Source organism: Polypterus senegalus, chromosome 17 (genome assembly GCF_016835505.1).
Source record: "Polypterus senegalus isolate Bchr_013 chromosome 17, ASM1683550v1, whole genome shotgun sequence".
In the NCBI taxonomy this organism is placed as follows: domain Eukaryota; kingdom Metazoa; phylum Chordata; class Cladistia; order Polypteriformes; family Polypteridae; genus Polypterus; species Polypterus senegalus.
The window spans coordinates 21,049,718-21,075,365 of record NC_053170.1 but is presented as its reverse complement, the minus strand read 5'-3'; the positions used below and the strand labels follow the sequence as shown (position 1 = coordinate 21,075,365).

The 25,648-nt window shown below is 36.1% G+C and overlaps 1 protein-coding gene across 5 annotated transcripts in view; it reads left to right on the top strand.

Moving 5' to 3' along the window:
- Positions 1 to 25,648, top strand: part of LOC120517920 (polycomb protein SCMH1-like) — a 67,020-nt gene that overhangs the window by 9,644 nt on the left and 31,728 nt on the right. For 2 of the 5 annotated variants that reach the window (XM_039740433.1, XM_039740431.1), the window contains exons 4-7: positions 5,829 to 5,899; positions 7,550 to 7,784; positions 15,571 to 15,659; positions 20,644 to 20,890. In XM_039740433.1, the coding sequence (XP_039596367.1) occupies positions 5,829 to 5,899; positions 7,550 to 7,784; positions 15,571 to 15,659; positions 20,644 to 20,890 (642 nt within the window). The other 3 variants (XM_039740435.1, XM_039740432.1, XM_039740434.1) reach the window with 3 other exon arrangements.

Genomic DNA, 25,648 nt, shown 5'->3' with positions numbered 1-25,648 from the left:
TTGTTTGGCTTCAAAAACCCAAGGAAGGGCACAAATTTTGTGTTTACTCATTCATTTTCATCAATGAGGTACACTGTTTTAGTATCCCTGCCAATTGTGTGCCTCTGCAAGTATTCACTTCCTTAACATCATATTTACTATATCATTAGGGAGACAACCCTTCTTGTTGGACTTGATAGACTGGTTACAAATTGGATGTATGATTGGATAGACAGCTGTTGTGTTCATTACAATTCAAGAATGATTGCAAAGCCTCCATTTCTTTATCAGAGATAAGTATGGCTCTGGATTAATCTCCATTACAAGTTAAAACAAATGCAATTTACAGCTGATTGGTGGTATCACTGTGCTCTCAAGACATGCATGTAGTTTTATTTCTCTAATTCCATAATGACTAAAATAAAAGTTAGTCAGGTGAAACTGGTGGTGTAAACGCATCTCTAAATATGGTTTGTGCAATTGCATACAATTCACGTTAGTCATTCTGTCATTAGGCATGCTTTTATAGTACATTTACGCCATTATCTTAATATTTAATAGTTTTACTTTTTATGGTGCTTTGGACAACTCAATCCATCTTGATTGCTTTGGTAAACTGCATTTGGCGACATATTTTTTTTCTAAATTAGTACAGTCAGCAACTTGTGCAACATATCCTTACTAATCCAGAGATGCTTAATTTAAGGCCTTGCCATCTCATAGTCTTACCTTGCCAGTCTATTAATTTGAGAGGCGTCAAGTTGCAGACAGGACTAAGTCTCCTAAAGGGGTAGAAAATGTAATACTGAGATGAATTTCAAGGTCCTGGTTGCCATTATTTCTGGTACTCTAACATACGAGGTGAACAGATACATGATGTTCAGGAAAGCTCACCAGAGACTGTTCTTTTTAAGGCACTTAGCATAGTTTTGGGTGACCTAGGAATAACTAACTTTTGTTTCTGCATATCAGATATTGAAATGGTGTTCAACTTCGCTATCACCCTGTAATCTGTGTAATATGGGAATTTGTCCTCCCCAATGCAAAAAAAAAAAACAAGCGGAGAAAGTGATGTATGTTGATTTCAAAATTCACAGGGTTTTGTTTCACATTATGTATTTGCTTTACACTTTCATGGTGAAATCTAAAACTTAAAATATCTTACATGAATTCTTGCTCCCTACCCCTTCTCTGTTAACTATTATTCTGTCTATTAATCACCTTACGTCTATTAAAACAAAGTCTACCAGAATTCAAAATGGGACTTGCCTTTAAGCTCTAAAATGTTACTTAGAATATTTACTTTATATTCTCTTGCACTTTTTTGAATAACATATTTAAGTGTGTTTATCTGGTTGTTTCTTAGTCATGATAGAATTATTATATTGGAATCCTTATGGTTGGTTTTGTGTGAATTTCATCTTAATGGGTTTGGTTAGCTAGCATTGTTAAGGACAACAGTCAGGTCAAATAATAATTTTGAAAATTATAGAAAAAATCCTATATACATTTTGACCTTGCATAGTTAAAATATATACACACAATCTATTTATTTATCCTCTCCGTCTTGTGATCAGCACTATAATGATAATCATGTTTCCTCAGGCTGAGTGGTTTATGTCAGATTTTTGAAACTTATTGTTCTGTACATATTTTTTATTCATTGCTAGTAACTACCTGTTCATGTTAAATGTCTACTCTGCAGCATTTATCAACTTATGTAATATTTAAAAAATCTTTTTAGAATTATATTGCTGTTGATGGTTTACACAAAAAATATTTACTCATTCAATGTCTTGTTAAAGTAATAGAAATGTAAAATTTTATTTGATCCTTTTAATCATGCTATGTGTTTGTATGGCCTACTACTGTGCTCTTGTGTTTTCACATCAGTTAAACCTTGACCTTATGTTTTATAGTTCTAGATGGATTACACAACCCAAGGCTTTTAAACAAAGTTAGTTCTAGATGGATTACACAACCCAAGGCTTTTAAACAAAGTTCATATTTTCATGTGTCAAAGTAAAGACAAACTGCCATATAATATTTCTAAGAGAGTAATGAAAGGTTAACTTCTAGCAAAAGCAGAAATCTGACTGAAAACCACTCCCTGTAGCTCAGCAAATTATTAAAGAGTCTTCAGTCCAATGGAGATGATTATTTTTCTTAAGCCGCTGCCCTAACGTTTATTAAACCACATGCACCTTTTCCTGCACAGTTGGATCCAGTACTTTTAATATTCCACCTGGCTAACATGCCATTACACATCAGAAAAATAATAGAATAAGAGTTGTATCTTCCCATGTTCAAGCCAGTCCTGTTTTTGTAGACTGCTACAGTTTTGTTGAGTTGTAGTTGTAAAATTACAAAATACAGGCAGTTCCCGGGTTACGTACGAGATAGGGACTGTAGGTTTGTACTTGAGTTGAATTTGTATGTAAGTCAGAACAGGTACATTATTTTAATAAATGCTATTGTTGACCAACTTTAACCAAGTGCTCTGCCAAAGAATGATGAAGTTTCACCTCTCTCTGACCTTTTTATTATTTCTACTTTATTTTCAATTGTGATGTTTTTTCTCTTCTTTACTGTATCACCAGCACTTGCATCAGATTTGTGTTTCAGAGAAATTCTTGAAGGGTGAAGACAAAAGGTTAAGATGAGCTCTTCTGCACAGCACTGTACACGCTGTCACAGCAGGATGGCATCCGTCGTCAACACGTCTGATGTACTGACAAGCGACAACTTCCTGCAATGTGTGTAACAGTACAAGCAGGCTTGCTATTGAGAATGAATGGGGTGGCAAGGGGCGGTTCACCACCCTCCCAACACACAGTTACCTCCACTACAGTATGCTGCCTACAGCGTCCGCCCACCGAGAACGAACACGGCGCTGCCAAAGGCGGGTAGTGTATCGCCCACCATTGCCCCCATTCAACAGGCAGCCACCCGAGGCACAATACAATGCTACCCCCCACTTCCCTGTTCATCCTCAGTGGCCTCCGTTCAGCCACAACCGGGTCACCATTTGCAGCATCACCAGCCGCCCACCGAGAATGAATGGAGCAGCCGTGTGTGGTGGGCGGGCAGTGAAACGCCCCCCTCCGCTCCATCCAGCCTGCGTCCAGTCAGGAGTAGCAGCAGTGGCGGCGTGGTGGGCGGGCAGCGAACTGCCCCATCAAGCCTCCATCCTGCACACGAGCGATAGCTGTGGCCCCGGTGACTATGGTCCGCCGGGAGCCTCCCAAGGGACACTACACTGCGTGAGCAGCGAAATCGCCCCCCTCCAGCCCCCACTTGCAGTGTCCCTAGGCCAAAGATGATGGAGCGGCAGTTACTGAGGCGAATGCGTCACAGCCGCGGCCCCGTTTGTAAGTTGTAGGTCGGATGTCCGTAACTTGGGGACTACCTGTACTGTAAATATCTATAAAGTTTAATTGAAAAGTTGTAGATTATGTTAAAAATGACTTGTGTTAAAATAGGCATAATTAATCAGATGTCAAATATTTAAGCATGTGTTTGTAACAACCTGATTATGTCACAATAAGATCAACAACAAAGTGGATATTGCATACACAGCTCTAAGGATTCCTAATCTAAGGCATCTCCAGTTGGAAATTCAGCTATTTGGCAACGCATTTTGTTTTTTGTTTTTTTTAATTCCTGATGATGTAGAACACACTACTTTTAGGGCTGAGACCGTTTGTAGATAAAATCAACTTGGCTGAAACAAATACAGTCTGCCTATTTAAATTTATCTTTGTAGTCTCAGTTTATTTATGAGAATTTTAAAGATTTTAATTTTATTATATTAAAGTCATTTTTAAAGCAGAATTAGATCTCTTAATTATATCAAAATAGAGGTAAATACAAACTCAACAAAAATGATATAAAATAGATGCTACTTTATATCATTTTCATCAGCATGCTTATTAGTAATAATTGACTTAAATTACCAAAGCATTTAAAAACTGGTAAGGCGGCAAAATCATATGCCCAGATGCAGAAAATGTGGTCACTCTGTACAAACATAAATATCCCCTATAATCCTATTACTGTGGATTGTCATTGTAAAGGTAAAAAGTAGAAATTAACAGAATATTTAATTCAGAGTCAGTTTGATATATGGTTTCCAAATAGTTTTCAGAAATACAAGTGTGGTTTTCAATAAAAAAAGGATATTGCTAGTTTTAATGAAAATATATAATGACTACTTTTAAAATTTACTTCAAGTTCATCATTCTATTATTAGTACACTTACACAGGAAAAGCAAGAAACTCCATGCAGTTTAATGCCCCTCCATTTTTTTACTACTAGCTTTTAGTAATTTAGTTCCCTGTATTTTTTCAGTATGATCCTCATGTGTCTATCATTGTGACATCGAATATGACCTATTCCACAGTGTTACTTCGGAAAGGACTTCCCAGTGATACTTAAGTTTATCAGTTATATCAAAATACAAGACTGAGAGAAGACTGCCCTAAAGCGGTTGCTATGATGTGCAAGGTAATTTGTTGAGATGAACAGCTCCAGATCCCCACAACCCCGGTATTGAGTAAGCAGTTATTCGTAGCATTAATTCATAAATTTATAATGATTTTAGTTTTCTCATACTTCCCAAATAAATGGGATACTGTTTGACTGGGCTTGTATAAGAAAGTACGGATGTGTGTTTCAACTGGTATCCCAGCCAGATTTTATTGCTGTCTTTTGCAAAATATCTGACCCTGGAGTTAGGAATGTGGTGAAGAAGAAGTATGGATAGATTCTAATTTTGTTTCCTAGGACACATAGGTTCCAATACTTACATATATCAATTGTCTTTACCACAAATTCATTTCTGTTCAACTCTACTAAAAACAAAAAAGTGACAAATGCATATTTATGTTTTTATATATGTAATATATATTAAACCCTTAAATCAAGCACAAATGTTGTATAATTGCAGTACTGTAGTAGAAGCTCCTGGTGGAAAATACCAGTTGAAAACCTTCTTTAACATTGTCGGAAATTACTTTCCAAAATAGCATGCAATTCATACTTTGCATCAGCAAAATTCCAATTCAGTACAGCATACTTTATTGCTTTCAGTAACATTAAGGTGATGTTTCAGTTAATATATAAAATCAAAAAACATACAGTAGTAAGAGTTTTTTAATGGCCTATCGTGTAATAGTATGTGAAAGGAGTTACCAACTAGGATGCTTCATCATCTTTTGTATTGTTCATGTTCAATGCTGAAATAGACATTTTGGTAAATTAATACAAAACAGAGTATATTTGGTGAAAAGACTCATAACATAGCACACAGAGAAGGTTGCAGGAAAAAAACATATATACTGTATTGCTTACTGGAGTGGGTACAAAGCTCTGTGTCTATGGGGCAGCACAAAATTGATTGCCAGCCAGTGTCTCTTCAGCTGCAGTGATGCTCATTGGTGACCCACCAAAAAGAAATGATGGTTGAAATATGATGCTTGCCTTAAAAAAGTCTTTCTGTTATAAATATATAATGAGTGAGTGAACTACTAAGATGTATTTTTATAAAGTTCACTCATCACCAAAAACACAATATCCCACTTAGTTACAAAAGCTGAAATTTGTCAGGATTGTAGATCTAGACCAGTATGTATATTCTAAGATAGAACATTTTGATATATCAATATTTATGGGTACAAAATCCACCCACAAAAGAAAAACTAAATATCCTAAAATTTAAAAAATGCTAAATTTGATTGAAATTTGGTGAAATATAAAGATTAAGATGTCTGCACATGTCCGCAACTGACTCTATTTGTTTGTTTCACACTGTGTACAGTATTTGACATTTATACATCTTGACTTGCAGGTCACTTCAGCTGGGAGAAATACCTGAAAGAATGTGGTGCTTCAGCAGCACCTGCACACTGTTTCAGACAGGTATGGGTACAAGCATTTACCAGTGAGCCTTTGGCTTTCATTTCTACTATGAAACATAATTTAACTTTTTACTTAATCCTACAGAGTCACATTAAATGTGCGTTTCATATTGGAGCCTTGCAACATGTAGTGTATTTCAACAAGTCTGTTTTCCAGTTTAAAGCACTTGATTTGTTAACATGCCCAAGATTAATTAAAAGTCTTAGGGTTTTTCACAATTATACATTTTTATCATCAAAACCTACTTGAATTATTGAGACACTGATATACGATTAATTTTTTTAAATTGTTTTAGTAATGACTGAAACAATTTGTCATGCACCACTAATATTTTTTCTAATAACAATGTGCAGTGTATTTTAGAAAAATTAATGGAAGGCACACTGACAAAAATCAAATGGATTCAATACCGGGTATTCACCTCTCTGCTTAATCTGACAGAAATATTTCTCTCTCTCATTCACTCACAAGTCCATGCCACTGCCAAGCAAAAACAGGACCAGACCCAGCTTTTTTCCATTTTCCCTATCTGTTTCAAATCCCCATCGTTCAACATACATATGTTGTCAAATCCACATAGTTCAATGCAGTGCCATAAGGGGCCAGAGCATTTATGGACTCGCCAATCAGTTTGAATCAAAGTCATTCTGGGCAATATTCTTAAAGTAGTATGTGGATTTACTACACACATTTCACATATCTATACACAAATAAGTTACCTTTTAGACACCAATACAACATAAAAGTGACATTTCCGTCTTTCGTTTTACATACATTGATTTCCATATTTTGAGAAAGGACATGTTTTTAAACGTGTTCACAAGTTTTTCACAAATTTTTGCATGCTGATAAAACGCTTTTTGAAAATCCATTCATCAAGAAGAATTGCATCAGGTATATTGGATCAGTTGGTTTTTTGCCGAAACCTATTTGAATGCCTCTAGCTCTGGAGGGAAAGTATCCACAAGCTCTTCAAAAGCAGCAGGTATGTCATCAGAAGGCACAAAATTTAAAGCAGATAACATTTAAACATGTAAGGGAACCTTTTCATTCTGTTTGTAAGCGTCCACTAAATTAAATTCCTGCACTTTTCTCCACAGCAACTGTCTGAGATGGAAAAGCAACCCACTAGCTACGTGCATTTGTTACTACATGCTTTTGTCCAGAGCGCTTTTGTCTGTGCACCCCAATGAAGAAGAAAAGACACTTGTACAGAAAGAATGTGCAAAGAAATGTACAATTGCTGCCATAATGTGTTGCACTGTTAGGTCTGTTGATCGCAATATCGCAGAGCATCAGGTTATTCTTATTACTTTTGTTTCAGTATTTAACCTGTTTTTAACAAATAAAATGAATGATTATTTTGGAATGGTCAAATAATCAAGCATTTGATCTCGGGAGTTAACCATATTTAATACTTGTTTATTTAAATCAAATGTTTCCAACATCATAAAAATAAGTTTTGTACATCTTTTAATAACTTCATGATTGTTATTATGACAAATATTTAGTTTGCCAAGCATCAAATCAACGTATTGTAGTTCCTTGGCATTTTTCTTGCACAAGTTTGTCTATAGCTAATTTTTTTTATGTCAGTGTTATTTTTACATATGTAATATTGGCGGTTAATATTCATTTTCGCCTCCACAGTGCTTTACACCACCAGCAAATGAATTCAAAGCAGGGATGAAGCTAGAGGCTCAGGACCCTCGCAATACAACTTCTACTTGCATAGCAACAGTTGTGGGGTTAACAGGTGCCAGGCTTCGCCTGCGGCTTGATGGCAGTGACAACAAAAATGACTTTTGGCGTTTGGTTGATTCATCAGAAATTCAGCCAATTGGAAATTGTGAGAAGAATGGAGGCATGCTTCAACCACCTTTGGGTGAGTTATGAGTAAAATCGATTACAATTTACATGATGGATGCAAAGTACAATACTTGTATTATGTTGACTCACAAAAGTTTAAGTCATAAAAATAATACTATTAAATGTTATTTTATAACACTAAAATATCTACTGTACATTTTATGTGTTCTGTTTTAACAAACGTTTTCCTGCTTGCCTCACAAGGTCAATAATAAAGATGCAATACTGTATTCTTCTAATTTAACAGATAAATAGATACATGACATAAAATAATGCATACAAAATGACAAACTCTCTTTAACAGAAAAAGTATGCCCAGAAAGCAGTAGATAGATTGAATTATTTGGTAATTTATTTTGTTTTAGCAAATACAGGGCGTATATAAAGTGGTTTATCATTGTTTTTCACTGTATCAAATGTTTTAAACATGATTAATCCAAGTTTAGGGTTATGTTATAGCAATAAATAATATTAACAAGTATTTAGTATTTTATTGTAAGAGTTGTTGCTGCACTGCTTTGACAGGTCTGGCATGGCAGTTGCCTGCTTGCTTTATTCATTGCCTCATACCTCTGTCCCACTTTGAATCTAAAAAAATCCTTGGGTTTGCCATCACTTACATACATACCAAGACAGCTCAATACTTACTGTATTTGACTAAACAGAGGTCATGCATAATGGTCCCAAGATAAGAAGGTGGGAAAGGTTTTTGATCACCAGCTTTTTATTTATTTTTATCCATGCATCTAATTAGCCCACTTAATGCAATCATAGAGGATGGTGTTGGGGTTGAGCTGTTCTTGGGGAGAACAGGGCCAGATCTAGGCATGAACTAACCCAGGAAGAGCACAGCTGTGCTACGGGACATGCTCGTTCATACCAGGCCTTCTGTCATGTATGATGTGGGTGAAAAACCAGTCCAGTTTTAAATTCCAACACCATCACAAGGAGGACATTGGAGGGAAACTTTACCAATAATCTGTATGTTACTTACCCCCATGTACTTTGTAGTACAACGTTCCTGAAAAACAAAATCTTATGTTACTCGTGTCATGTAATCCACATACAGTCATTTGGTCACAATATGCATAACACACATTTTTTGTTAAAATATTGTTAAGCAGATACTTCAGGGAAAAAAAAATCAGTGCACGTTATAAGCAGGAAACACATTAACCTCATTAATTGGTGAAGAGAGCCCTGTCTGCAGTTCAAAAGTGCAATACTATGCAAAAGATGACCAGAAAATTATCAAGTGCTGTATTATTTTTGGATTACTTTTATTTTTTGTGTATCTTGTTCAAATCAGTCAAATTTAGGTCATTAACACTATTATACATGGGAATGCTTAAAAGGAATAGCATGGCATAAAAAGCAGCTAAGTCTAAAGATTTATGCTTTTGCATTTTTACTATTTACAAACTTTGCACAAAGCTGACTTTACACCAGTCAGGCACACTGTATCATGTTTTCCACCACTGCTGAAAGAAAAAGCACTAACTTAATATGCACTGCTTCACTTCTGCCAGAGCACACTCTGGTGGATGGTACATTGCCACATCACATGTCTCAACTACTTTCAACTTGATTTGAATGGAGAGACGTTACCTATTTTCAGGATCTCTCCAATTGCCAAACAATTTTTAAACTGCTAATATTAAAAAAACAACCAACCTTAGATAAACAATCAAGACAATTGTAGACACAGAATATATTTCATATCCTGACTCTCTTGTGATTGTTTTATGTTTTGTTTTTATCCGTCATGGTGTTTTAAATTCTCCTCCCAACAGTGTTACAGCTTTGTTCGGTCATTATTGGACTTGACAAATTCCTGAGAATTATTCTAGGCTGTAATATGCAAGGTATCTGTGTTTAGTGTTCTCATTCTTGCAATTTATGGATAATTCCTAGGATGGCCTGCTTGAGTGTAAAATGATTTTTAACTCGCCAGGCTTTTCATGAAGCAGATTATGTTCAGCCTTCTTGGCTTAAAGGTGCCATCTAGTGGATCTTTTCTAAAGTAATACTTTTTAATTGTCTTACATTATGACAACGGTAAATTATTTTATGAAAGTACTAGATATACAGAATGCTTTTTCAACTGTGTTCTTCTGCACATACTAGTATCATTAATGACATTGGTAACTAAATAATTAAATACCAGATAACGGAAAAAAAGATAAAAGCACTTAATCCATTTAAGCCTCACGGAGGCCATGGAATGTCAGAGCAGCACTGGGTCCGAGGCAGGAAACAGCCCTGAAAAGGCACCAGTCCATCTCAAGGCCCACTTATGCGCATACCCACTTTCACACTGGAGCCAATTTAGAGCCACTAGTTAACCTAACTGGCACTTCTTTGGGGTTGTGGGAGGTAAAACCACCATACTCAGAATGCTGAAATTATTTCATATCAGCCTTTCTGTAGAAACAACTACGTTTTTAGAAGTAAACAGCTTCCATACATCACAGCCATGTCCATTCTTTGTTCTGAAAAGCTGAAGGCTTCCAACAACAGTATTTTAGGCAGAAGAAGAGACAAAGCATTAGCTTTTTCTGGATGCCAGACCACATTCATCTTCAAGAGGCTCAGCTGAACAAACAGTAAGTTGATGACCCTTTTGTAGTAGCAGTGAAAAACAACATGTCATACCAGAGAGTTCTCATTGGTTTATCATGAAAAAATATAGTTATTCTGTGTGACCATAGACAGGAGTTTGTTCAAAGGTATCCAGCAGTGGAGAATCACAAAATCAAAGTTTATAGTAGTGGGGAGTAAAATCAGCCCCAGACAGACTTTTACTGGAAAACTAACACATTTATGTGCTAGGTGTTTCTTGCTTAGTCAAAAGCCTTATTTAATACAAGTCCATTTTTGCCTCATCAACAAAGTACACTCTCTAATTCTAGTTCAAAATACCAACACATTGTTAATTGTTAAGCTCCTACAGTAGCACCCTGAATCTGATTGGTTTAACGTAGCGTTGTAGTTCCTGCAGTTGCACCTCTAATGTGATTACAGTGTAATGGGCAATGAAGAGCCTGTCACAATCTATGTGTTCTGGGAAGTGAGTGCTGCTAAAAGGGAATAGTGCAATTAGTTTCAGTCAGTGCTCCATAATTGCAGTAATGAGCAGTACACAATGGTGGCGGAATGGGAAACACCATAAAATGTCTGGATATGTCTTCCAGAATATTAGAAGGCAGCAAGTACATCTACTAAAGAAATGTTGGGCTTCTGTCGCATGTAAAGATACGGTATATAACTAGCAGTTTCTGTTGCACGAACTTATGAATAGAAAGCAGGACTCAGAAATAAAATGAAACATGGGCCCACAGAAGGGCACTGCTGAAATGGGACTTAAAGGGTAATCTCATAACCCACGTGGTTAATCCAGAAACAGGGTCTAAATAGCTACTTTATGTTTGTGGGTTTTATGAGGTACCACCAGGTCAAGCACCACCACCTTTTAGTCATTTCTGCTGCAAACATCCTCATCCTAGTCCAAGATTTTGTCTTTCAGAGGCAAGCATTCAATTCATCAAGAACAGAGATGTTCCAATGCTGTAAAATAGAAAATAAAGGAGACTATTGTTAAGAAGCAAATGTCAACTGGGTGATTCTGAATTAGCCTTATGTAAGCATGGTTTTGTGCATGAAAGTGCCCTGCAGTGGGCTAACATTCTCGCCATTCTTGGTTCTAGCCTTGTGTCTAGTGCTGATAGAATAAATTCTAGCCTACTGTGATCTAAAATTCAAATATATGTATTTGAAAATGTTATGTTGTATTATGTTACTTTTCCAAAGTGCATTCATATGAGATATTTTCTGGTTTCATTCGTTGACAAAAGTCCACTAATGCTACTTAGTCTCTACTATTGATCAGAGAAGCCAGATACACACACTATAACAGTTAAAAATCACTTTTGGACAACAAAAACATTTATGTATATACCACATTTTCATGCAAAATATGTTGCCCAAAGTGTTTTAAAAAATATTAAAGAAAAAAGTGCAATGACTAATAAAAAAGAAAATACATACATTATTAAAATAATCAAAATAAATAGACATTTTCAGAATGCAAATTAACAAATATGTAAGAGAAAAGTCTTAAGCATAAATTAAATTGCTATCAACTAAACTCGTTTTTAAGTCTCTAATGGTTATAACAGGAAGTGCTGTGCTATGGTTGGATGGCCAGGGAAGAAAATAAAAGCATTAGATGGCAAGATACCTGAGAAAATAAACCTCCAAGGCCAAAAGACCACCCATTCTACCAAACATAATTGCAATGCAGTGGTTCATTAATATTTAGGTGTACTATCATAAACTGTTAGATGTAGTGGGTCTCGTCAACATTTGGGGCATCCACCTTCCTTCCAGCATTAAAGGTTATTTCGTAGTGCTTTGACCAGGTGGCAGAGGTGCAAGATGCCACCATAGAAAACCAGAAGAGGCAGGAAGAACAGAAGACGTTGATAACAAGTATATTTCTTTAAAATGTATTGTATATGATACTGCAGTAAAAAACTGACTACCATTGTACATTCATTATGGATAACAGTGACCATAATGATTTCATGTGCATTGGATTCAGAAAGTATTGAGACCCCTTCATTTTCTGCACACTTTATGTGTTATAGATTTAATTAGACATTTTTCCCCATCAATTTACTCTCAATGATCCATAATGACAAAGCGTAAACATGTTTGTTTTAGAAAGGTTTGCAAATTTATTAAAAAAGAAAAACTGTGATCTCATTCATATATTCAAACCCTTAATTCAGTGCTTTGTAGAAGTCCCTTTGGCAGCAATTGTAGCTTTGGGTTTTATTGGATAAGTCTATACAAGCTCTACACACCTGGATTTTGACAGTGTATCCCATTGGTCCTGGCAGAGCCTCTCAAGCTTCATTAGACTGGATCGAAGTTTCTAAATTTCCATCTTCAGGTCTTTCCTCAGATGTTCTATGGAATTTAAGTCTGAGCATTGGCTCAGGCACTCAAGGACAGAGACTTCTCCAGAAGCCATAATAGTGTTGTCTTGGCTTTATACTTGAGGTCATTGTTGTACTAAAAGCTGTACCACAACCCTAGTCTGAAGCTGTGTGCACTCTGGAGCAGGTTTTCTTCAAGGACCTCTCTGTATTTTGCTGCGTTCGCCATTCCTTCAATTCTAAACAGTCTCTCTGTCTCTGCCACTGAGAAGCACCCCTGTAGAATAATGCTGCCATTGCCATGCTTCACCATAGAGATGGTATTAGGCAGCTGATGAGCAGTGCCTGATCTTTATCATAAATAATGCTTAGAGTTCTTCCTAAACAGTTCAGTTTTTGTCTTATCAGACCAGTGGTAGCTCTGAGGCTAAGGATCTGCGCTGGTATCCCAAAGGTTGCTGGTTCGAATCCCTGGCACTGCCAAAAGAGATCCTACTCTTCTGGGCCCTTGAGCAAGGCCCTTAGCCTTCAATTGCTCCAGGGACGCTGTACAATGGCTGACCCTGTGCTCTGACCCCAAGGGGTATGCGAAAACTAACAAATTCCTAATACGAGAAATTGTATAAGGCGAAATAAAGAACAAAAAAAAAAATGTCTTTCCGCTTTCAAACTGTCACATTCCTTTTAGTCAATCCTGCCTAGCCATAAATGCCTGATTAATAGAGTGCTGCTCAGATTGTTGTCCTTCTGATAAGTTCTTCCATTCAGCAGAGGACTTCTGAAACTCTGTTAGAGTGAGCATTAGGTCATAGGTCACCTCTTTGACCAAAGCCATTATTATCCAGTTACTCACTTTGGCTGACCGTCCATCTTTAGGAAAAGTCCTAGTGGTTTCAAACTTCTTCCGTTTCACAATTATTGAGAGGCCACTGAGTTCTTTGGAATGCTCAAAGCTTTAGAAATGGCTTTATAACTTTGCCCTGATTTATGCCTCACCACAATTTAAACACAGATGTATACAGAGTGTGCCTTGGACGGCATGGCTTGGATTTTGTCCTGTCATGAAGTAATAATTATGGGACCTTATATACAGTAATCCCTCCTCGATTGCGGGGGTTGCGTTCCAGAACCCCCCGCGATAGGTGAAAATCCGCAAAGTAGAAACCATATGTTTGTATGGTTATTTTTATATATTTAAAGCCCTTATAAACTCTCCCACACTGTTTATAAATATTCCCCGCACATTTATACAGCATAAACCCTTTGTATTCTCTTAGATATTAGGTAAGAGTCATTGGAATTATGTATGTAAACACACTGTTTATATACAGTAAAACCTAAATATTATTTTAAAAATATCGAGTATCTCCGATATCACATATGTTACAGCCATTACGATAGACAGGCCACAATCAATAAATATGTACAATGCAAGAAAAATTGTATACAGTAAATGTGTGTACAGTGACACTAAACTTACGTACATGTACTAAGTACTATAAGTAGAAAATTAATTATGGTTACTCACCAACAATGACACGAAGACTTGTCCGATAACAATGAGTTTAATTTTACTGCACAACAAAGGAGAGCGTTACAGCTCTTCTAAAGGAGCCACATCAGGCGACTGTGTAGCACTGCCATTGCTGTTCTTCTGGCAGTCTTAAATCCAAATCCTTAAAGCAGATTCCAACCAGACTACTGCCTTATTACATCCACTTACAACTTGTTTTGCACCCTGGTTAAAAGGACACTGTGGCCGTAGAGCTTATATTCCTTTCCTACTTTTTAAATAAAAAGAATCGTAGCCATATTGATTCCGTAATGGCGTCCTACAGCGGTGTAGCTTTTCCCTTCCTTCAACATATCCAAAACTTTTACCTTTTCGGCAATCATTAACATCTTCCGTTGGTGCTTGGGCACGGCCCCTGAAGCAGTAGCAGGAGCAGATCGTTTTGAAGCCATAATGAAGGGCTTGACTATGCACAAAGATAAACACAAAAGAGCACAAAAGTTTACTCTTTACACAGCGAAACATGTTGATGCTAAATGAGCGAGACGAGACTTCCTGGTTGACGCCACGGAATTGAATTTGGCGCTCTGTCGCTGAGCCATTCAGCACACAGGAACTTAACTGCGTGCTCTGATTGGTAGGCTTCTCAGCCATCCACCAATAGCGTCCCTTGTATGAAATCAACTGGGCAAACCAACTGAGGAAGCATGTACAGGAAGTAAAAAGACCCATTGTCCGCAGAACCCCCGAAGCAGCAAAAAATCTGCGTTATATATTTAGATATGCTTACATATAAAATCCATGATAGAGTGAAGCCACGAAAGTCGAAGCGCGATATAGTGAGGGATTACTGTACACAGATGCACTTGTACCTTTCTAAAACATGTTCAGTAAATTCAGTTTGCCACAGGTGGACTCTATAATCAAATTCTAGATTAATCTCAAGGATAATTAAGGCAATCAAGATGCACCTGACCACAATTTCAAGTGTCATAGCAAAGGGTTGGAATATCCGCATGATGGAGCAATTTCAGGTTTTGATTTTTAAGAAATTTACAAACCTTTCTGACAACGTATTTTCACTTTGTCATTATGGGTTATTGAGTGTAGATTGATAGGCAAAAATGGCTACTTTATCCATTTTAAAGTAAATCGACAACACTATAAAGTTGGCAGAAAATGAATACTTTCTAAATCAATTGCAAGTTTCTGTAACCTTTCTAAGTCATAACTAGTAGCGTAGTTTTGAATGGCTAACTGGTTGACAAACATTATTTGTATGTTTTACTATATGTTGACTCTTAGTTTACTGTAGCCATCTGAACTGTGGATGATTTTTGTTTCAGGTTTCCGACTGAATGCTTCTTCTTGGCCTATGTTTCTTTTAAAAACACTAAATGGAGCAGAGATGGCACCAGTCCGAATATTTCATAAGGTAATTCAGACTGCTAATATTTTTGGCTACCTTGTAGGAAAATTAGCTGCTTGAAAGAAATACAGATTAAATAGACATCAGCTAAAACACTAACACATCTTAACAGGACTTATTACCAAAAATATACCTTTACATTTAATTGTACTTTTGACCAAAGTAAGAACACACAGCTATTCCATTGAAATTTCAGCATGTCAAAGACAACATAACAGATTTAGTGTGTTCCTGACATAAAACATGGACATCTTGTTTGCAAACTTATCATTTATTTTTTTAAGTAAGTTAAAGAAAGGCCTACAAAGTTTTTTGTTGAAGCATCCATAACCCTAAATAAAACTGTCCCCCAGACATAAATGTCTGCATGTGGTAGTTCTGAGCAATAAGGCCTCTTTCACCTATTCTATGTAGTCAGCATGACAGTACGCAATAGTGGTTAGATCCCATTATTAAAACATTAAGAACAGGTTATTCAGATTTGGGATGCATATAATAATTTTACTGCTTAAAAGATTCAATCATTCCATTTTCATTATGCCATTTTTTTGTGTTTTATGCATTTGACTAGTGATTTTTAAAAAATCATTACTAAAACAGTGGCATTTAATTGTTACCTCAGCGCTTCAGATAACTACTGTTGTTCAAGCTCTGTGTTTCTTACTATGGCCACACAGTAGCTACACCAGGGTCACCAAACTCACTGCCTCTCAAACAGTTCAGGCCAAAGTTGTAAACTCCCTCTAAAATGCTGTTTCTGGTCTAGTCTTGGAATTGTTCCTGGGTTCAGTTTCATCTTTGTTTTTGCAACTGGGACACCAGTCTAGAGCCCAGCTGTGTGGACCCTAATGTCACTGCAGTCCTGAGCCTTCCATGGACATTTAAATTGCTAGAACTCCAAACAGCTCCATAAGCTGCTTGTATTAACTATTCTCTTGTGAAAAGGAGTGCCTTCTAGCATTTCTTTCTTAAGCTGGTACCCCAGTGAATTTTTCTGTGGGGCACCCACTCATGTGCACCAAATACCACTCCCTGGCAATGCCCTTCCTACTGCCTTTGCTTATCATTGTGCCTGTGTGTGCTTCCCCTTTCCAGTCAGGGCTTTGTTGTTGCTTGCTCTTATCACATTTCACCCTTTTCTGTCTGCAGCACTGTTGCCCTGCTTGTCACAAAACGCAAACATTTCTCATATTTGTGGCACATATTTACATATTACATTTATATTAAAATTTAGTGGAATGTTGGGGGTGCCAGCTTTAATGTTAAAACTGGTTTCACATGGAAGTTTCAAACATTATGCTGTATCTGAAATGCCAACAGTGTTTAACAGATACAGTAGCTACTAAGTACTAATAACTTCCTAATGCACTATAGGACTGAATCTTTCATGCTGTCCATGCAGTTACAACAAGACAACCTGCAAAGAAACAAAATCTGCATTAAATAATGTCATGTGAAAGATTGTTTTTATATACAGAAAACTCCTGTCACAGAGATGTGAAACAATGAAAGACTAGATGCTGCATCTAATATTTTAGCATACACAGGTTTGTACTGCAGTGATCAGGAACAGAAATGCATAAGTAGTGAGTGCCATTTCAATTGTATGATGTTTTACTTGGCAGTCATAATATAGAAAATCTGTTAAGATTACAAATTGCTGATAAAGGTGTCAGTTACTTCACAAGGATGATTGAAAGCTAATTAAAATTTGAGTATTCAGTGTAATACTGGTGACTTTATACCTTGGAATAAATATGTACACAAGCTACATAAGATAATAAGCTGGCACATCCATTCATTTTGAACCTACTTAATCCAGTTTTGGGTCTCAAGGGGCTCAAACCTATTCCTTCATCGTTGTTCTCAATATAGGAATCAACATAAGAAGAAGCACCAGCGCAGACTAATGTACCCATAAATACTCACACAAAGACAGTTTTAAGTTGCAAGTTAATATAATTTGCTCTGGTTTTATTGGTGGAGTAAGAGAGAAGTAACAGGGAAAAAAGTTGGGAGAATGTGCAAACTATACTGCTCTCCAGGAACATTAACAAATACTCTTTTTTGCCTCTATTTAATAAGGTAGTAAATTGAAGAAAACACACTCATGTCCACCAAACTGGGGTAATCATTATCTAATAGGAAAATTAGGGAGCTAACAGCAGCCTATGACCACAAGTATATTACCACTCAATTTTTTTTTTTAATAATTAACTTATAGTGTACTGCGTTGTGATTGATATTAGACAGCAATGCAGGAATGGCAAAATTTACTTTTGTATGAGCAATAAGCTAAATATTTAGTCATTAAATTGTTACTAGTCGGGCTGAAACATTCTTCAAGTAGATACTAGCTTTAACAGGTCAAGACGTTTTACTTTCAGTCTTTTTCAGTAAAGGTTAGCTAAAAAAGCTTCCATCATTGAGAATTTTCTTTATTAAGAACACTGTACTTATAAAGTTTGTGCATTTTCAATTTGACCATGTGACACAAGAATTCAGCTGACAGGATTGTAAACTAAATTAGCTGTGAAAACAGATCAGGTGATATCTGTGCAGCTGCGAGTTTTTTTGCGAAGCATACAAAATTGACAAATATATGCAGGAAAACTGTATAAAATGCAGGTCATTTAAAACCACTAAGGCAGTTGGTTGGCCTTTTCATACTTTTAGATGATGCATGTTAGAAAGACACTATAAAAAGTGCAGCACTATTCTACAAAACCTGCTTTATTTTGGTCACAATTTCAGTTAGTCATAATATTTTGGAAGACACAGAATCAAGTATTTTGCAACAAAAATTTGGTTTTATTAAGATACTATGAAACAAAATTTTAATTATATCTCAAGTATTTACTAAAAGAAGATGAACGATTTATAACTTAACATTTTGAACCTACTTAATCCGGTTTTGGGTCTCAAGGGGCTCAAACCTATTCCTTCATCATTGTTCTCAATATAGGAATCAACATAAGAAGAAGCACCAGCGCAGACTAATGCACCCATAAATACTCACACAAAGACAGTTTTAAGTTGCAAGTTAATATAATTTGCTCTGGTTTTATTGGTGGAGTAAGAGAGAAGTAACAGGGAAAAAAAGTTGGGCGAATGTGCAAACTATACTCCTCTCCAGGAACATTAACAAATACTTCTTTTTGCCTCTATTTAATAAGGTAGTAAATTGAAGAAAACACACTCATGTCCACCAAACTGGGGTAATCATTATCTAATAGGAAAATTAGGGAGCTAACAGCAGCCTATGACCACAAGTATATTACCACTCAATTTTCTAACATACTGTGTTCTATAAATGAAATGTGATAGTGGTGCAGTGTTTTGTTTTTTAAACATTGCTGCTCTTAAATCCAAGACTTAACGTATTTGTAAATTTAATTCTTTTAAGTACAAATACAAGTTTAGATCACAAGATATGTGTTTATTTACTGATGGATACTCCTGTTCTGTGACATTCTGCCTCACCAAGTTTTTTTTTTAATAATTAACTTATAGTGTACTGCGTTGTGATTGATATTAGACAGCAATGCAGGAATGGCAAAATTTACTTTTGTATGAACAATAAGCTAAATATTTAGTCATTAAATTGTTACTAGTCAGGCTGAAACATTCTTCAAGTTGATACTAGCTTTAACAGGTCAAGACGTTTTACTTTCAGTCTTTTTCAGTAAAGGTTAGCTGAAAAAGCTTCCATCATTGAGAATTTTCTTTATTAAGGACACTGTACTTTTAAAGTTTGTGCTTTTTCAATTTGACCTTTTGACACAAGAATCCACCTGACAGGATTGTAAACTAAATTAGCTGTGAAAACAGATCAGGTGATATCTGTGCAGCTGCGAGTTTTTTTGCGAAGCATACAAAATTGACAAATATATGCAGGAAAACTGTATAAAATGCAGGTCATTTAAAACCACTAAGGCATTTGGTTGGCCTTTTCATACTTTTAGATGATGCATGTTAGAAAGACACTATAAAAAGTGCAGCACTATTCTACAAAACCACTGATCTCTTGTGCGCTTTTTTTGTAAGAATTGTTACTAAATCTCTCCTTTATTTTCTCTTGTGTGCTACTGCTGCAAGAATCACATGCACAGTTATTCATACAAGCACGAGTCTCATTTGTCTTTGGCAGTCATCCTGCCCCATCAGTAACCCAACACACTTTCCTGATCAATCACTTATGTATTTGTAAGTTTACACTTCCAGCATAAATGGGCAGTGCTACTTTGCACTGTTTACATAAATTTGCTTCCTGTCATTCTTTATTTATTTTTTTGTTGTCTGAGATCTGACTTAACCCGAAATCAGTTAAAGATTTGCTGTAAATTAGTTTTTGAAAATATATAGGATATTGTTTTGCTGTGAATATAGCGAGAGGACAAAAAGACACTTCTGGCTTTTACTATACTATATACTATATATATGATAACTGAGATAAGAGGTCAGCGAAATATCACGTCAGCAATTTTTAGTAACAGTGTTATTTTTTTAACCTTCTCTCCTCCCACAGGAAAGCAAAATATTCCATATGTCCCAAAGTATTTGAATGCAATATTTTTGCCATTGACAAGACCTATAAAGATAGATTGTACCAGATAAGTACTTTACACAATGACACTGTAATTTTATCTGTTTTTAACTGTTTGTTTTATCTCACAGCCACATAAACACCTTTGGGGGAAAAAACTGAGTACAGTCAAATGTCTCTTTTCCTTAAAACAGGGTATAAATGTACTGTTTCTGCTCTATTTTGGTCACAATTTCAGTTAGTCATAATATTTTGGAAGACACAGAATCAAGTATTTTGCAACAAAAATTTGGTTTTATTAAAACCAAACTATGAAACAAAATTTAAATTATATCTCAAGTATTTACTAAAAGAAAATGAACGATTTATAACTTAACAAGCAAATCTGAACTATAACAACCAGGAAAATTCTCTAACTTTTCTTTTTCCTTGAACCTCTCCCAGCAGGAACCTCCTGCCCCTGCACAAAACTACTTCAAAGTTGGAATGAAACTAGAGGCAGTTGATCGTAAGAACCCTCATTTTATCTGCCCTGCCACCATTGGAGAGGTGCGAGGTGTAGAGGTGCTGGTCACCTTTGATGGATGGAGGGGAGCCTTTGATTATTATTGCCGCTATGACTCACGCGACATCTTTCCAGTTGGCTGGTGTGCCCTTACTGGAGATAACCTACAACCACCAGGCACCAAAGGTATTCTTCATTTTCTTTTTTATCCTTTTTCTTCTTGACTTCAAACATTGTGACGGGTGATTCATAAATCAAAGTAATATTATTCCTAAAGTGTTACCTTTTTTCTTCAAGGAGAGTAAGAGAATAGCAGAATTAGTAAATCCACATTATATATTTCGTATTAATTTGACTTGAAGCATTTTGCAGTGGGTTCTGTAATAATCAGAGAGCGGCAACACAATTTACTATAACTGTATTCTCTGTTAATTTGATTATGCATGTTGTTGACTATGTACATGCCACTTATTCAAAATCAAGTGGTCTCTTAGTAACTCTTACAACACAATGAAAATAATACATTGTCAGCCTGAGTGTGAAGAAGCATTATCTAATAGAAAAGGTTGTTATTTTAGGATTCCTGCATGTTAAACAGTTTTATAAATGTATACAATAACATTGCATTTCAAGCAAGTCAGACATTAAGTTGATATATTACCAATTGTCATTAAATGTATAGGAGTGTCAAAGGACCTCATGACACAATATTGTCTTAGTATATTCAACAGTAAGACTTGGAATAAGCAGTAACCATACATAATGCACAAACCTATCGGTATGTAGTCTGACCATTGTGCTGGGTGAGTCCTTGTGGGATGAGCTTGTATTTTTATAGTAGGGCTGTCAGCCTATAATTAGCATTAGAATACTTCAGATTTAAAATATTTTTGAATATATGGAGTATGCAAGTTCTGATTTAAAATTTCTGGAGCTACATACAGTATGTGTGCATTGCTGTTAATAGGATGTAAACTATCCATTTCCCTTTATGCAAGTAAATAAATAAACACTATTCTTTTATTTCACTAATCATGGGGAACAAAATAACATCCTTTGATCTTTAGATCCACTTCTTTTTTTATTTTAAAAGCATTAGCTTTCTTTTGTTGGAGGCGCTTCATTGTTGCTCCTGAGGAGATTAACTTTGGTAAGTCTGGAATAGAGCAAACAAAGTCTGCAGGAGCTTATGAGTGTGTTTGAGCTGAGAACTCTTGCTTATCCACTTCTTTTTTAAAAAAATGTTTAAGATTATAAATTGTATATAAAGTATAAATCATTGCTTCTTCCAACTAAAGTTAAAGAGAAAGCACCATGTTTTGTTTTGGTTCTACTTGGACACTGCCTGCATATTAAATGTTCAATATTAACGCCTTCCTTCACTGTGACATTGTCAATACCAAAGTGAATCCAAACATATGCAGACCATTTGATATGAGAGCCTGTGCAGCAGCGCTACCCTTTCCGGTGGGCCACCTGTTGGAATTTAAAAAAGGAATGTATTTACTAATGTTTGTGGTATGTACTAATATGGCACTACTTTTTACATTATTTCCATGTTATAGTGGGCTTTATTTTAGTCATATTAAGTTTATTTGCAATAACAAATTGAGCCAGGATGAGTGAGTGGGTAGTGTATATTCACATATGATATTCCCCATCCAATGTTGTTTCCTGTTTTGTGCCCAGTGCTACCTCACTAGGCCCCAGCTCCTCATGACTTTGTACTGGATAAGCTGCTTAGAAAATAGATGAGTGAAGATCCCTATTTAGGAATTTGTATTGATCCAGATATGCAGTAATTTTATTGCAGCTAATCATGAAATAATTCTAAACCATTTGACAGCAATTTGTGAAAGTGTATATGTTAGCTATATTAGCTAAAAATGTATAATATTTGCCCTAGTCTTTACAGATTGGTGAAAGTTTGTATCTTATTAATAATGCACTCTTGTAAAACAATATGGAAACTTGAATAGATTATACTGAATAAAAATATAAATCAGGCCATGTCTTTTGCTCACAAATCATCGTTTGTAGAGAGATAATTTTAGAAAACTATTAGAGATACTTTAGAATATTCACCAAACTATAGGAATGTGCTTCTTTTCAGAATGAGTACCCTCATTTAGAGTGAAATTGTAGTGTAGTGGTTTACTCTACTTCATCACAGTTACAGGGTGCTAGGTTCAAATCACGGGGGCTCTGGCCACATGGAATACAGACATTCTTCAGGTGTCTTAGTGGATTTTGTTCCAGTTCCAAACATGCACATGTTAGATTAATTAAAAGCTCTAAATTTGTGCTCTACTATATATTAATCCCCATCCAAGGCTGGCTCCTACTTTGTGTTCAATGTTGCCAAAATAGTTACTGGCTCCCCCTGACCCAGCAAGGCATAATGTCAAATTTTCACACCTGCCTAATCCAGGTAAGGGCTGTGGACAACCAACTCTCTCTGACAGCAAGTCTTCCACTAGCCCAATTCACACACTCACACATTCACACTCAGACAGGGCTAAGTTACAATTAACCTAACATGCATGCTTTTGGGGATGTGGGAGGAAAACTGACACAAACTCAAGGAGAACATGCATACTGCACACAGACACAGCTGGGTGCAAGATTCAACTGCGGCAGCAGTCCTCATCACTTTCTCACTGTGGCATCCTGTATGACTGTAAGAGCATGTTTGAAAATGGATGAACTGATTGATGATTATCCTCATTTTTTAAGAATTAGAATAAATAGAGACAGATTTATTTTGCATGAAACAATGTTTAACCATGTGATAGTATTTTCTGAAAGTATAAGAATTACCTGTGAGGTACTGTACAATGCTTTTCTAGTAATATTATCTGAGAAACTAGAGGTTGTGAGAGAACTATGTATGGTAAAGAGAAAAGTTAAATGTTTGGCCAGATGTGCGATAGAGAGAAAAAATGAGACCAAAAAAATTCATGAGAGAGCGAAAAAAAACAAAAAAAAAAAAACAGCTCTTTGGCTTGAATGGAGCAGGTCGCCTCAGGGGATGTTTACCCTTAATGGGCAAACAGGAATTTTTGGGAGTGGAGATACAGCCTTGGCAGAAACCCAGTTGGCAGACAGAGCTGGGCATGGTTCAGAATGCAGGGCTGGTTAATACAGAACTAACCTTTGTTATCCTGGAAAAGCATAAATACTTTTAAAAAAAAAAATTGGACAGACTCCTTAAAAATTCAGCTACAGTATATATTTGAAGACCGAGTTTTATGCAGTAGAAGAAAAGAGTTGGATACTGTTGTATTTTAAAGCTTTTAGTCAAAGCCAAGTTTCTGGAGTTCATTTTCTGTTAGAAGCCCCTTGTTCACTGCAGTACTTTCCACACTGGAGTGGTTTAACCAAGGCATGTGGCATAACTGAATGAAGCAGAGAGCTCATTTCTGGTAGGTGACCTATATTTTATAAAGATTGTATGGTGTGGAGTTTTTAACTTCAGTTATCTGTAGTTTATGTATATGTAGTTTTTTCTGTCTCTCATTTTCAAACTAAAAAGTAAGTATTAACCTGATACAATTCTGTTTCTGGCCTTTTTTTTTTACTATGTATGACTGATTTTTTGACAGTTTAGTTACTTTTAGAACAGTAAACAAAGTTTTGTGTTCACTTTAATTATCCTTTTTTGGATTTTTTTTAGTATTTATATGCTCATATCACTGCACAAATCGCATTTGATCTTTGGTTTAATTGCAGTAATTAGAGTACATTCACATATTTACCAACTCTTTTTAATATTATTGCCACTGTTTGTTTATTTGTTGGCCCTTGAAGAGTAAGCTATAGTGGAATATATATTTTCTGATGTTCACTTTTTTCTTTTTTTTAATGTTATGTATGGACATTTGTAAAAGATCAAATGAGATCACAAATACAAATGGTCAAAATAAGGTACCTGTGACAGTGGGGTATTTGTCTATAGTTCTGAATTGCTGCTTCTGGATCAAGAAGGACAGTCGAAGTGGTTTGGGCATGGAAATAAGATGCCCTCCCAGACACTTCTGACATGGCCTTCTGAGGCAATATGGAGAGGCAGACCCATGGGCATATTTGTGGGATGAAATCTCTTAGCTGTACTTTGAGTGTCTGGGTATTCCTCAGGAAGGGCTAGAGAAAGTTACTGAGGATAGGGAGGCCCAGCCCAGTGTGTTCCTTCTGCAGCACTCATGAGAAAAAGTTAAAAAAAAGAAAAGAAATATTAATAATAGTGTGCATTCAAATATATGTTTTATAAGTTTGCATTCTGAAGTATCCCTCAGTACTTTCATCCATTTCATAACCAGCTTATTCTGTCTAGGATTTTGGAAAGTCAGTGCACACAGCAGTGGGAGGGTTAAAAAATGTAGGAAGAAAAGATTGGTAACAGGCACCATGTTTGTGTATGGTTATTTGTCCCAAAATTTTAAACTTGCATCTTATGATCATAAAATGAAAAGAAAAAACTTCTGAGCACTAAAATAAGTCATGTAAATCAAACATTGGATCAGGATTATGGTGCAGAAGTTCATACTGTTTACTTGCTAACCTGGTCACTGTTCATGTCCAAAGCAGTCTCTCCCAGAATTCTCACAGGTTTTTTCCTACATTCCAAAAATGTGCATGTTATGGCAACTGACAGCTCCACTTTGGCATGGTGTAAGTGTCCTCTTCAGATTACAGGTGACTTGTCCCTGTTTGGTTCTTGTCTTGTACCTAATGGTATCAGGAGTGACTCCAAAAAATGAGTTCAGAAAATGTTTTGGTTAGTTCAACAGCGCTTACATTAACACATTTTCTCATAGGTTAAAAATCAGAACAAGTGATCTTGTTTACTGCAGCCTATAAAAGTAACAGAATTCCTGAAAGAAATGGTTGTTTTGCATCAAGCTATATGTGCTTTGTATATACCGCACATTTACACACAAATTT